The sequence below is a fragment of the Gopherus flavomarginatus genome, chromosome 1, assembly GCF_025201925.1.
Source record: "Gopherus flavomarginatus isolate rGopFla2 chromosome 1, rGopFla2.mat.asm, whole genome shotgun sequence".
NCBI classification, from domain to species: domain Eukaryota; kingdom Metazoa; phylum Chordata; order Testudines; family Testudinidae; genus Gopherus; species Gopherus flavomarginatus.
Genome location: NC_066617.1, coordinates 178,997,301 through 179,011,664, shown reverse-complemented (window position 1 = coordinate 179,011,664; position 14,364 = coordinate 178,997,301). Strand labels below are relative to the sequence as shown.

The following is a 14,364-nucleotide window of genomic DNA, read 5'->3' as shown; positions in this document are numbered from 1 at the left end:
GGCACTCCATACAATTTACAAAACCCCATGCAGCCCTCAGGCCAAAAAGTTTGCCCGCCCCTGTGTTAGGTCCTTGCTGTGTTTTACTTCAATCATGGGACAGCTGTGATCCCCCTACATCAGTGTATCAACCTCTGTTCTTTGGAGAGGTCTGAATTCCATTGTTAATTATGGTCCATAACTGGGGCATATATTTAGGACTACGTTACCCTCAGGCCACAGTCAGTTGATCTGCTTATGTTAATAGATTTGCACAAAAATCAAGATGAGTATATAGTTAATGTAGTAACTAAATGCTTTATTGTCTTTTTGGAATCTCAATATCTACTGTCATTAAATAATAATTATCTGATACCCCCTTTTATTTTCCCACAACTGTGAAAAATTAAATTGATAAAAATTGGGGAGGAAACTTAAAACCATAATGTCACCCAACTGTGAAAATTTAAATCAATAAAAATATTTTTAAAATACTTAAATATTTTTGAGTGATTATACATGTCCACTCCACTTCAGGTGTGTGTGAACCCTGTGCACTAGAGCCAGAGATGCTTTTGCCTATGCGGTACCTGTCAGGGCGGTGCATGACCTTTAACAGGCTCATGTTTTTGACCGATGATATAAAGGGCAGAGCAGCCCTGACCCCTCTCAGTTCCTTACCACTCATAATTGGAGACCGAGATTGTGGACTTGTTTGTTCAAGTTTTTTCCCATTTATCAATGGTTTTTCTTTCTTTGTTTAGTGGTACTCGTTCTTATAATGAGTCTAGTTTTTCTTTCTTTCTTGATTGTTTGGCATTGAGTCCCTTTTAACGGTCAGGTCAGGTCAGGTGTTAACACTTGGTACTAGGGCATACCTTGGTTTCCAGGCTTTAAGTCCTATGCTGGTTGCAAGAAGTCTAGGCAGATGAGTGACCTTCACTCTAGTTGTCTGAAATGTCTAGGTAAGAGCCATGTTCGAGACAACTACCAGTTCTACAGAGAATTCCAGCCATGTACAAAAAAGGATAGGGAGGTGAGCAGTGGCATAGCTAGGTGGAGGGAAGAGGGGGAGCGAGGGGAAAAAAAAAAGGCATCACCCGCTGTAGCGCTTTTACTGATGGGGCAGCGCTCCAGGTCTTCGGCAGCACCTCGGCAGCTGGACCTTCACTCGCTCCGCAGGTCTTCGGCGGCATTTCGGCAATGAAGCTTCAGTGCCGCTGAAGACACCTGGAGCGAGTGAAGGTCATGCCGCCAAAGACCTGGAGCGCTGCCCCATCAGTAAAAGCACCGCAGCGGGTGGCGCCCCTTTTTTTTTCCCCCCGCTCCTGAGTGAGTACAATTAAAAAGGCGCCATTTGTACTCGCTGGAAAAACGGCCACTGTCCCGCTCCCCCCAGCTAAGCTACTGGAGGTGAGACTTCCCCATGTCCTTGTGGAGGTTCCCTTTGGAGCATTCTAGAGATTGTGACCAGTTTTGAACAGTTTTACACACGCTTTTCACCAGGTTCCTTAGTGGTGTCAGTGGTGAATGAAAGGTTATGTCAGGGTCGACCTTCTCCCCAAAGAACAAAGAAGTAAAGAAACTAGATCTTTTTTTTGTTAGAAAGGTTTATTCCACATCTAGGCATCAGAATCCTATTTCCAACCACCAGGCTTTATTGACTAGATATGATTTATTATTTTGGAATAAAATGCTGAATGCTTGGATAAGTTGCCAGAGGAGACCAGGCATGACTTTCAGGCCATGATAGAGGATTTGAACTAGGGGCTAGAACGTCCCAGCAAGCAGCCCTCATTTGTGCTGACTCTGTGGTTAGAGTCACTGTGTCCAGAATAACTATGCGCATATTTACATGGCTGCAGACTTCTGGTCTCCTTCTTAGAAGTTCAGCAGAGAATCCAGAATCTTCTGTTAGAATTCTACTGTTTTCTCTTAGAAGACTGATGAGTTGTTAACATGGTCTCAGGAATTCCAGAGCTATGCTGAAATCCTGGGGTATTGACATGGCTGTTCCTAAAAGGAAGCAATTCTACTCTTCAGAGGTACCCATTTTACTTACATAAGCACCCTGATCAGTTCAGAAAATGTGACAAGACACACAGGAGGAGATGACCACCTCCTCCGCCTCCTTCTAATGCAAGTTCTTTGACAGATGCTGTGGCCTCTAAGCCAGCTTTCGTACTGCTTTGTCAAGGACAGCTCGCTGTACTGGAGATTCTCCTATCCCTGTTTTTTCCAACAAGTGATCTGATTTCCGATGTGCTTGGGCCCTTGTTACCACTGACTGGCGAATCCTTAGCAGCATGGAACTTGGATACACTCTGAAGTTTTTCTTGCCTTCCTTCTCACCACCCCCTCCTGGTTTCTCTTCTGGGACCATTCTCAGAAGCCTCTTTTTCTCCCAAGAGACTTTTGTTTTTTTAAACAAATGGAGCCATAGAAGAGGTTCCTCCTCTCCACTGGGGAAGGGGTTTCTAATCCTGGTATCTTTTGATTTCAAAGTCAAAAGGAGGTCTCAGACCCATTCAGCACTTTCGAGATTTAAACAAATACATAGAGAAAGCAAAATTTCTTATGGTCACCCTGACCTCCATCATCCCCTCGCTAGGTGCCAGCAACCAGTATGTTGCCTTTGATTTGAGGTACTCATATTATCATATGGCTATCCACCAGAGTCACAGGAAGTTCCTAAGACTTCACAACACTCATCAATTTGCAGTCATGGCCTTTGGGCAGTCCTATGAGTTTTTACAAAAGGCATTGCTGTGGTAGCAGCATTTTTTAAGAAAAGGAGGCGTGCAAGTGTGTTCCTGCCTGGACAACTGCCTTGTTTTCGGATTCTTCCAAGCACCAGTGGAAGTCAGTCTCATCAAAATCCAATCTGTTTCCCAGTATCTGGGCATGGGGATCAGTGAGGACAAATCAGTTTTTTCTCTAGGGCAGAGGATAGAACTTTATCCTCAACTCTACAGTAGCCAGGGGGTTCTTGCCACAAGCCAGATTCCAGACAGTGCTACGTGTGCAAATTTCAAAGCCATCTGCTCAGAACAGTAAGAAGCTGTCTAAGACTTCTGGGACACATAGCTTTGTATATGTACATGACTTGGCATGCCAGACATCACTTCAGAAAGTTAGTCAGCTTATTCTCCCTCTCATCTTCCATTGGACATGCTTATTTGCTTACCTGCAGGACTCTTAGCCTCTCTAGACTGGTGGATGGCGGTTCTCTTCACCCCTCCTCTCTGGATTGGGAAGCTCACCTATGGAGTCTATAGACTCAAGCTCTGTGGACAGATCAAGATCTTGCCCTACACATAAATAATATGAGTTGTGGGCAATTCACCGGACATGTCAGGGTTCCCTCCTTTATATCAAATGGACTTTCTTACATGTCCTAATAGACAACACTGTGATATTCTGTGTGAACAGACAGTGAAGTGGCCCGATCAAATCAGCTCCGTTAAGTAGAGTAGATCTTTGGGACTTTTTGTATCTGCAGTGCAGTACATCTCATAGTCTCCCACCTTCCTGATGTTCAGAAGAGCTTGGCAGATCATCAAAGATGAATGTTCAGTAAAGACCACAAATGTTCTCAAACCAGACATTGAGATTCATCTTTCAGTCATCGGGGGTCACAGAGAGCGATCTATTCGCCACTTGGCTATCCAGAAAATACCAGGTTTTGTTGCATGGCGGGGATACAGTCTGGACTCTTGCTTTTCTTTTGTGGAAGGGAAAGCTGATGTATGCTTATCCTCCTAGTCCTCTGATCCACAGAGTGTTGCGCAAGCTCAAACGGGACCAAGCTTGCATGATCCCGATAGTGTGCTGAACCTCTGTATCAGGAGTCCAGTACCACTACTTTAGAAATTTGACATAATATCCCAGAACCCCAGTCAGATGTTGCATTTCAACCTGTGCACTCTTCATCTTATGGCTTGGATACTCAGTGGTTAATACCTCAAGAGGCTGCGTTTTCTGTGGACTGCAAAACATCATTCTAAACTGCAGGAAGTGGTCCAACAAATATGCTTACCTGAATAAATAAAATCTCCAACTGGTCCAAGCGGAATAGTATTTTGCCAGTCCTGGCCACTATCCATCATATCCTGGATTTGCTTCACCCGAAGCATCAAGATCTCTTTGTTCTCTGAGTTCATCTAGTGGTATCTCCTCATTCCATCTACCAACAGAGGGCACACTGGTATTTTCTAACCCTCAGATTCTTAAAGGGTTTGTACAGACTGTACCCCAAATAGTGAATCCCACTCCTCCATGAGACTTGAATTTAGTACTGGCTAAACTGATGGGTCTGCATTTTGAGCTAATAGCCACCGCTTCTTTGATACATTGATCTATGAAGGTAGCATTTTTGGCCATTATCTCCATGAGGAGGTTGGAGGAGTTATATTCCCTAATTGCTGACCCTATATGTAGTGGTGGCTATTATGTATAGGTAAGGAGAAAATGTGTGTATATATATGTAAATCCTCATCCAAAATTCCTTGGTAAAGTTGTTTCTGGGTTCCACTGTAATACAGCCGTATATTTACCATCCTTTTTCCCCCCTAAGACACAATCTCATAAGAATGAAGAGAGGCTTCACACTTTGAATGTTAGAAGGGAGCTGGTGTTTTACCTGGGCAGAAGTAGGTGCTTTCGAAGGTCTATCCAGCTGTTTGTTTCAGTTGTGGACAGGATGAAAGGCAACTCAGTTCCATAGTGAGTTTCATCCTGCGTAAGACTATTCTATGAAAACGTGCCTGCACAGAGCAGGGTGGTATCTCGCTTCACAAGAGCTCAAGCAGCTTCCATGGCTTTTCTGGTTCAGGTATCTATAAGAGACATTTGTAAGGATGCAAAATGATCATTGATGTGTATACTTTTTAACACACACTGTTATATCCTAAAGAACCTTCCTATGTTTCTCCAACTGCCTTTCTTTTTTCCTCCCTGAATGGACTGTGATAACCTTGGGTCCTCAACACAGTGGCCCAGAGCTAAACTCTACAATTTTTTTTCTATTCCCCCCCATCCCTCCCCTCCCCCTAGTCCCTCTTCAGGGACCCTTCTCACTAAAGTCCCTTTGCACAGGAGATGAAGGGCCTGCCGCAACTGGGAGCAGTGGAAGAAGTTCCTTGCAAGTACAGGAGCAATGGGTTCTATTCCCAGTACTTTCAAAGGCCAAGGGCAGTCTAAGATCCATCCATCCTGGACCTGTGAGACCTCAACAAATATCTAACACAGTTAAAGTTCCGCATGATCTCCTGGGCCTCCATCATCCCCTCCTTGGATCTGGGAGACTGATATGTTGCCCTCAGCTTGAAGGATGCATACTTTCTTATAGCGATCTTTCAAGGGCACAGTCGCTTCCTATGCTTCATAGTGGGATTGGACCACTACCAGTTTGCAGTTCTCCCTTTCGGCCTAGCGACAGCACCGAAGGTGTTTATCAAGTGCATGTCGGTGGTAGCAGCTTACCTCAGGTTTATTCAGATCTGCCCGTTTCTCAATGAATGGCTGGTCAAAGGTCACTCCAGGTCCAAGTCCAAAGGGATGTCGTGGTGCTACAGGTCACGTGCCAGTCCCTGGACCTGTTGGTGAGGTTTCAGACAATGGTGGACTTCATTACGGGGGTCTCTGCATTCCTTCTAACTAGCCCAGGTATGTCTGCGTTTGCTGCACCACATGGCAGCATTGTACGTATGTCATCCGCGGTGCAAGGCTCAGAATGCGACCCTCGCAGCAGTTGCTGGCAACAGTCTATTCCCTGGTCAGGGATCCTGATGTATGTGTTCCTGCCAATCCTGCTCTTCAGCAGAGTCCTAGATGAGAGACACTTCCCGCCGGTCCAGGCTCCTGCCCCACAGTGTGACCTTAACTTGGTTCTTTCTAGGCTCACAGGCCCGCCCTGTGAGCCTATGGCCTCCTGCTCCCTTTACCACCTTTCATGGGAGGTCACATTCCTTGGCAATAACATCACTGAGATGAGTGTCAGAGATTAAAGTCTTGACATTGGAACTGCCGTATACGGTGTTCTACAAGGGCAAAGTTCAACTGCGACCCCATCCGGCCTTTCTTCCAAAAAATGGTGCCTTCCTTCCACGTCAACCAGGACATCTTCCTCACCATGTTTTGTCCGAAGCTGCAGCGACTGCTGAGGAAAGGAGGCTACATGCCCTGGACGTCAGACCTGCCCTGGTGTTTTACCTGGAGCATACCAAGGCCTTCCACAGGTCAACCCTGTTCTTCGTCACAACTGCGAACAGGATGAAGAGCCTTCCAGTATCTTCACAGAGGATTTCAGACTGGATCACCTCCTGCATCCGGACCTGTTATGAGTTAGCACAGGTCCCACCACCACCAATAGTGAGGGCTCATTCGACCAGAATTCAGGCATCCTCGGCGGCCTTCCTGGCTCACATTTCCATCCAGGACATTTGCAGAACCGTGACATAATCTTCAGTTCACACATTCACTGCGCATTATACCATCACTCAGAAGGTCAGAGACGACACTGGGCAGATGGCAACACAGCTCTGCCGTACACGTCCATGAACTCCTACCCGCCTCTGTTGGTACTGCTTGGGAGTCCCCTAATATGGAATGGACATTAGCAAGCACTTGAAGGAGAAGAAGACAGTTACCTGCTCCGTAACTGATGTTCTTCAAGATGTGTTGCTCATGTCCATTCCATGACCCGCCCTCCTTCGCCACTGTTGGAGTTTCCAGCAAGAAGGAACTGAGGGTGGGGGGAGCTAAAGGCACCCCTTATATTGCAGGATGTGTGCACCACTCCAGAGGGCGCCAGAGCTGGTCCTCTATGGATACCACTGAGGAAGAAACTTCCGGCACCGGTGCATGTGGTGAGCACACACGCCTAATATGGAATGGACATGAGCAACACATCTCGAAGAACACCAGTTACGGAACAGGTAACTGTCTTCTCTTAATCTTCTTGAAATATGGTATGTGCAAGAATTTTGAAGGAGATTTAACTATATGGAAAGTTTGAAGTGAGTTTTGTTTGAGCTAGTTGGGGAAGACAGAAAATTTAGACGCAGATTTAAAATTTTCAAATCATAGCAATTTTTACCTATAACTCTTAACAGACCAGTTTTATTTGACTTCTGCAGAAAACTGCCCTTAGGCTTCAGAGTAAACTTAGGGCTACATCTATACTACAGATGCTGTCAGTGTAAGTAATTGATCCCCTAAGAGGCGGTAGCTAGGTTGAAAGAATAATTCCTAGTGCTGTCAACGTAGCTAGGTTGACTAAGTTTTAGGTGTAGACCAGGACTTAGCAATTTTTAGATAAAACGAGTTTTGCAAACCAAAACATAGGTTGGAGCCAAAATTAGAATGTATAATAGAACCTACTTGTAATCTTAATTTTTAAGAGGCTATTGCCTGTTGTTAATTACTCTGAGGATTGAGCTAACGTAAATAATGGTTTGTTTTGCTCATAAGTGTTTTCTGTTCACAATACATTGGGGTTCTGTTTGAAAAGTAACAGGAAATCTCATCACTTAATTTGAAGAATGGAGTTTGAGGCCTCAAAATGTGTGGGGGGGGGGGTGGGGGGTTGTATTCTGATGTGTGGTTTACAGACTAGAGCAGGCTCCAACATATTACTCTTGGCTGATATAGCCGATGGAAAGCAGTCTTCCTCGGGGGATTTTCGGTGTTAGTTGACAGAGTGTATACTTATCAGGGCTATTTTCAAATCTTGTGCTATCCAGTGTTTTGCTTGGTTACTGAGAGAGAAAACTGGGCTGGAGTTTGAGATACTAAGAAGGGAGGTATGTGTTATGGTTGGTCCCATACTCCCTTTCACAGTAGGATTCACAGTACCATGCTCAGGAGTGAGACTAATGTATTGTTGGCCTCAAGACTAACCTTTCAGTATTGGGGCAGAAAGTGTGCCTGGGAAGTTTGTAAAGGTCACGCTTGTCAAATGGAGATACCTAACAGTAGAAACTTCCTAGCTGTCATTGAGGGCACATAGTAAGTGACATTTTACTAATAGATCAAAACTTGTGTGAGTAAAAATGAAGATTTTTTCTCCCTCATGTGGGATGGGAGGCCTTTGATAATAATTTTGCCTCTTATTCTGCCAATAGTGTGTTGGATTTTTTAACAATAAGAAATAAGATGCCTTTTCTCTACTTTATAAGTATTTTTTAAAAAAAAATTATTTATGCAGTGCCGTTGAGGAGCGTATTGTTTTACACTCTCTAAATTTGGCATAACAGATGGCAAGCCAGGATGAGGGAAGGATTAACCAGGAAAAAAGTCATGTGTGATTTGTTTTGTGCTGTGAAGTGAGATTGGAGAAGTTTACAGTTGTCAATTTGAGAGAGAACCAGTCTTTGCAGCGATGACGTATTGGAAATGATTTAAGGTATGTCTAGGCTAGGAAAAGTGGTGTACCTTTTCTCTTGATGTAGATGTGTCCTTAGAGGAAAGAGTGACAGGATTTTGAAAGGCTTATTTTATTGAGATCTAAATACAAATAAAATAAAATAAAAGGCTATTCACACCTCAGGACACCAGGATAGTTATTTAGAATGGCAATCCATGCAGGAATAACCACCCTGCAGTATGGCACAACCCAAATACAAAATTAAATGATCTTAACTAGCCCGTAATTTGGAAGCAGTAAATTCTACAGTACCCCACCCTAAATCTCATCGCACTCAGGCTTTCAGTCCTCCCCCAAAACCTTAGTAAACAGGTTTTAGTAACATGCCATAAAGGCAACGGGTACTGGCTATTTTGAATTAAGATTCCATTCTTGTGTGAAAGGAAAGGTAACAAAATTATCACTGGAAAATGGAGAGTTTTAGTGGAGACGATTTGGAAGGAAAGATGAATTCTGCTTTTGACATGTTTAGTTTGAGGAGGAGATAACTGAGATCTTGTTTTCACTAGTAAGTTAACACAAGGTTACAGCTCAAGTATTGTTATCTTGACCCCTCTAGAGCCTACACACAAACCTTTTGTGTGTGGTGGTGGTAGTAATGCAAATTGGCTAGCACAATTGGGAATGTAGGGCAGACCTTGAATGACTCTCCCTTGTCAACTGCCAACGTGTCATATCTGTAGCATGGACACAGGTTGCCTGTGACACAACAACTGACGGGCACTAATCCTCCAGTGCCTTCCCACAGTATGACAGGTACCTAACCCCTTGGTCTTTTCTTGTCGTCTACTTATTCCCTGTTTCCGGACCCGTAGTCTTAGCATTCATTCTCTTTTTCACATGCACTTTCTAGTATCAGCACTTGAACTCATCTGTCTCTGATACGGAGCTCCATTCTTTGAGAATGGTCCCAAAGAGGGTATCTCACTGTGCTGGAAGCTGGCTAGAGGCTGGTAGACACCAGCAATGGTTTGCTTTAATGAGTTGCTGGTGTCATGCCATTTCTGCCTAGGATCCCCAGATGGATAGTTCTCTTACAATACACGGCAGAAACATTCATAGAATAGTGCTATTTACTGAAACTCTCTGAACCATGGGATTTCCCCCCCAGAAGTCTTAGTGCTATATAGGAACAAGTAGAGCACCATTGTTATAGCAACCCATCCAGCACTCAACTGTTACTTTGTAGTGTGGATGCTGTCCGTTATGATTCTGAAGTGTGGGCATACCCTGAGGGGTAGGCAGAGATGTGAGCCTGAACAGGAGAGGTCCAGAGTGAAAATAAATTTGAATCAATAGTACAGGAATTGGAAATCTTTTTTTTTTCTTCTTCTTTTCTCTTTGGTGTGGAGGGGTGGGATTTGAATTCCACTTCATAAAGAAGCGAGAAGAGCAACTACTTAAAGTACCTTTCCCTCTGCAACTTCATATACATTTATACCTGAAAGTGACCATTACTGCATTCATCCAGTATTGGCCATAGCTTCATTTATTCCTGAATAGAAAATGGGCTGCTGAGTTTTCACTTCCAGGCTATGCATTTATTCTTTGAACCATAGAGACATATCTTGTTCTTGCTGTCTTGGAAATTGAATTTTTGTATATTATATGAGAGAGTTTATTTAATAGAGCTGGTCTAAAGTTGTGGTTGTCTGGTGTGTTCATTCTGTGGACCACTTTGTAAGAAATATCCTTATTTCATGGACCACAACCACTCCCAATCTCCACTCCCTTTTTGCTTGGGTCTCAAAATGTTTAATTCCGCAGATTGCTGGGCAAGAATCTGCTAATCATAGGTGGTCCAAGGACCACAATCTTGATCTCAAGTATCCCCCTCCTGGAAGCCGAGCTCCAGAGTAAGTTTTATTTAGCTCTCAGTTTACACTTGTAGAAGGGATTAATAGTTTTTACTTGGAAATCCTTTGAAAGTGTAAAAATTATTTGCAACGTCACATGGGATAGATTAACAAGTGTCAAATGCTACACAATACTGGACATATACACTGCTGTTAATCTAGCATTGCAAAGCTATTAGCAGATAATCGCCAGGCTTTTCTGACCATTTAAAAAGAAGTGTGTGCTGCTTCCCTGCCCCTAATGTTGCCTTCTGTTTTTGAGTGAGACCATCTTGTGACAGTTCATGTTAACATTTGGAAGACACCAGGTTGACATCTCTATGTTCAGCTCCTACCTTACTAATTGTTTTCTTGGATTATTTGGATGCTATAGAAAGCTTTTTCCAAATCCCCTTTATTACTGAAGTTATTGTTACCAGCAGGAATAAGATTAAAGGTGCTAAAGTCTGTAGAGTTGTTTCTAATTTGTATGTGTAATTTCAGTGGCATTTTAACAGAACTGTGTCTCTCTCCCTTCCTACTCCACGAGTACTGTGCTTGAGTTAGGTCTGAGAAGCCAAGCTATTGGAAGAGATTTCATTTTGTTCCCTAATTATTATGCTGGCACTTGGGAGATAATTTTTCCCTTCATGCACTGCCAATTAATATGCAAATGAGCTGATAAATATTTATACCATGATTTAAATTATGCAGGGAACGCTTTCAGTGTACTCTGCAAATGAATTGTTCATGGACTTCAAAGTGCTGGCTGCTGTGCTAACGAGGGGAGATTTGCATAAGGCCCTAATCAGGCGCATACTGATTAAGCTTCATTATGGAAACTGCCAGCTGCAATCTTTGTTTCTGTTTTATTACAAAAAGGGGAACTTTTCACGCTTCAGTCGCCTTGACAATGTCAGGCACAGCTAGTAGGAGAGACTAAAACTCCACAGACCAACTGAAGTTCCCCTGTTCAGTTGAAGATTGCTATGGTGTAACTGAAGTTGTATTGCTCCCCCTCACCCCCACTCCCTTTCTTGTTCTGTTGAGAGCAGTAGCATAAATTTGTTAGAAATAGTCTTCCCCCTCTTTATTTCTTTCCTTGGACTATCTGAACCTGTAGAGGATTTCACAGCAATGTTGGACTGCAGTGACTACGTTCTAGGTGGGTACCAGCTCTGCTCTTTCTTATAAGCGTTTAGTATGGAAATAGAGGGTGTGAGATTGACTATGCATGGTGGCTTGATCACATATGCAGGATCTGCAGAAGGCATTATAAAGGTGAAGCTCGCAAGTAAACAGCAAGTGCCACCCTGCTATTCTAGTTTTTTCCTGATTCAGGAGAATTGTACTCTTTGGCATTGGAAAAAATAGATTTGCTCTTGGGTTTGAGTGATATTCAATGGGGTTGGGTGATATTCAGTACAAAACTTTTTGCTTTTGGGATTTTATTCTGAGAATCATCTAACAGACTTTAAGACTTAGAACTTGAATTGCAGATCCATATACTCTATATTTTTTAAAAACAATTCCAATTTCAAACTACTTACTCATCACCTCTTCACATAACCTGTAGTTCGTTTGTGTGTGTATGTGTGTTTTTCTGACATAATATCAAGGTTGTTTCTTGTGTAATGGAAAATAAGGTGGAGGTCACAGTTGCCATTGATTCTGATGCAAGCTATGCTTAAGGTACTGGGATAATGTATTTCCATTAGCAGCCTGTCAGTCCTGTACTCATATTTCTTCCCTTTTCTATATTTTAAAAGTTATTTGTAATAATTGTTTTTTTGCAATAGGTAGTGTTATTTTCAGAACTCTGAATTCCACATATTGAACCTAAGAGTATTTCCTTTTTAGTTCTATAATAAAAGGTATAAATGGACCATAATTAGTCTGTTTTTAAGCAGACATTTGAACATGCATATTTCCAGATATGCGGCAGTTGCAAGTCTGAGTCCAAGATTCATATATAAATGACCCATTTGGTTGTTTTGCTGGCTTTGAGGAATCCCTCTGACCTATGTTTCCCAGGGAATTATTTATGCTGCTTCTGATGGAGAATTGGGGCAGTTTCCCTTGAATGGGTGTGAGGGGAAACAGCGCGTGAAATTCTATTGTAAGATGATTTTACATGTACACGTTGCTTAATTTGCAATTTAGCTATCACTCCGGTCTTGTCCATCCTCTGCTTTTTAGTTTTTTCTGAATACCTTTTGAAATACCAGAGAGGCAGAGAAAGCCTGAACAGTAGTGCCTTGTGTCACACTCAAACTCTGCTATCAGAGTAACAAGAATGAATGTAAAAGCTGCTCTGAGTTTGATTTCAGTCATGCACCTGCTGCTTTCAATCTTTCTTTCTGTGCTTGAAGTTTGTTTTTAGGTACTATTGACAGAAATTTGCAGCCCAGCCTTTATTTAAAACTCAAAGAAAAATCTAAAGGGAGAAAAGGTGTTAACACCCTTATTTTTTTTTATTTGCAAAAGAAAATTCTTTTGAGTATCTACAAGACAAATCAATTACATTATTGTAGGTCTTTGCCCTATAGATAAGTGTCTATTTTGTTCATAACAGTATTGTGCTTCAGATGCATGTGATGCTATTTGCAATGGAAACGCTATATAGAGTGCTTGACCCTTTCTGTGTAAAATAAAGATAGAACATTACCCTCCACACACCCACAAGGTTTTGTTCAAGCTGGTGAAATAGTAATGAAGGTTTATCCTTGTTGGGTTCAAAGCAGTTGTGGCAGGAAGTTTCTACAGCAGGTTTATCTCTTTACTTGTTATGGTGTTTGGGGGTTTGATGGAAGACAGAACATTGCAAATATATTGCTGCTAGAGGTGAATCTTAATAGTAAAATATTCTTACTGCAAGCACATTTTACTACCTACCTAAATTCCCCATATACATTTAACACTAAACAACCACTAAAAACCACTTTCTGAAGCCTTGATTTTCCAGTGCAGTTTGGCAAACACTATTCTTGTTGCCCTGTGGAATGGTATTTGCAGCTTCATTAAAGACAAACAACTGATCATCCACTAGGTGTGGAGCAAAATATTTTCATATTGCATGAGCCTTCTGTAAAAAGAGAGGGAGAATGTCTACTATATTCCGCAGTGCACTGTACCCAATTAATTTTCTTTAGTAGCTTCAATAATAGCAATTTATTTATAATAATGTGCCATTAGAGGCCCCAGTCAGGATCAGGGCCGCAACGCTTTAGTCTCTGTAGTGAAGTCCTATGGGAAGCACAGTGCTATTTCCTTCGTGCAGAGGCTTAATCCTTTTTCATAGTATGGACCACAGCTTAACGGAGAAATGATCTTATGACCTCTGCTCCTTCCACTTGTGATCATGCTGACCAACTTCTTTCCCCTTTATGAATTCATAACATCCCCTGTATTCAGGGCTTGAAAAACCTGCTAGCCCAAGGTTGCCACTACACTGAAATACACTGGTATTCCGAGTCCTCTTGCTTAGTCATCTAGAGGTCATTCATTCATCATTAGTTGGATCAAGTCTCCGGTTTCTTGTTGACCTGCAATTAATGCCAGTTGCCACTTCCAATGCTTTCCCTCAACAAATTTAGTGCTGGGTAGTACCCCATCCAAGTAAATCCATGTATGCTGGTCCTACACACAGACCCATCTGTGAGAGGTGGGCGGGGTGAGGGGCATACAAACAGCTCTTTGCTATGGTGTCAGTAAACAGAGGTTTCCCTCTGGGGAGTTACAGCCTTGAGGAGCCAGGGCCCAGCAAATTTGAAGACCAGTGGCAGTAGACCCTCTCCTGGCCACCTGGCTGAGGGCTGTTTTATTGGGATGGAAGTCTTGTTGACAGTACTTTACCAAGTTGATGGCTGTATGAATGGGAAGGGGCTTGAAGGAACCCTCCAATCACATCCCATAGGCCAGTGGTGGGCAAACTTTTCAGCCTGAGGGCCACATCTGGAAATAGAAATTGTATGACGGGCCATGAATGCTCACAAAATTGGGACTGGAGTGTGGGAGGTGGTGAGGGCTCTGGTTGGGGGTGTGGGCTCCTGGGTGGGGCTAGAAATGAGGAGTTCAGGGTGCGAGAGGGGGGCTGAGGACTCTAGGGTGGGCTGCAGATGA

The 14,364-nt window shown here is 42.9% G+C and overlaps 1 protein-coding gene across 2 annotated transcripts in view; it reads left to right on the top strand.

Moving 5' to 3' along the window:
* POU2F1 (POU class 2 homeobox 1) overlaps positions 1-14,364 on the top strand; it is a 216,109-nt gene that overhangs the window by 77,046 nt on the left and 124,699 nt on the right. Inside the window, exon 1 of one of the 2 annotated variants that reach the window (XM_050957992.1) lies at positions 11,272-11,407. The exons of the other annotated variant lie outside the window; for it this stretch is intronic. Coding sequence (XP_050813949.1) covers positions 11,380-11,407 — 28 coding nt within the window. The 5' untranslated portion in view covers positions 11,272-11,379. Of the gene's footprint in view, positions 1-11,271; positions 11,408-14,364 lie in introns of those variants that run through there. 2 annotated transcript variants of the gene reach the window in all.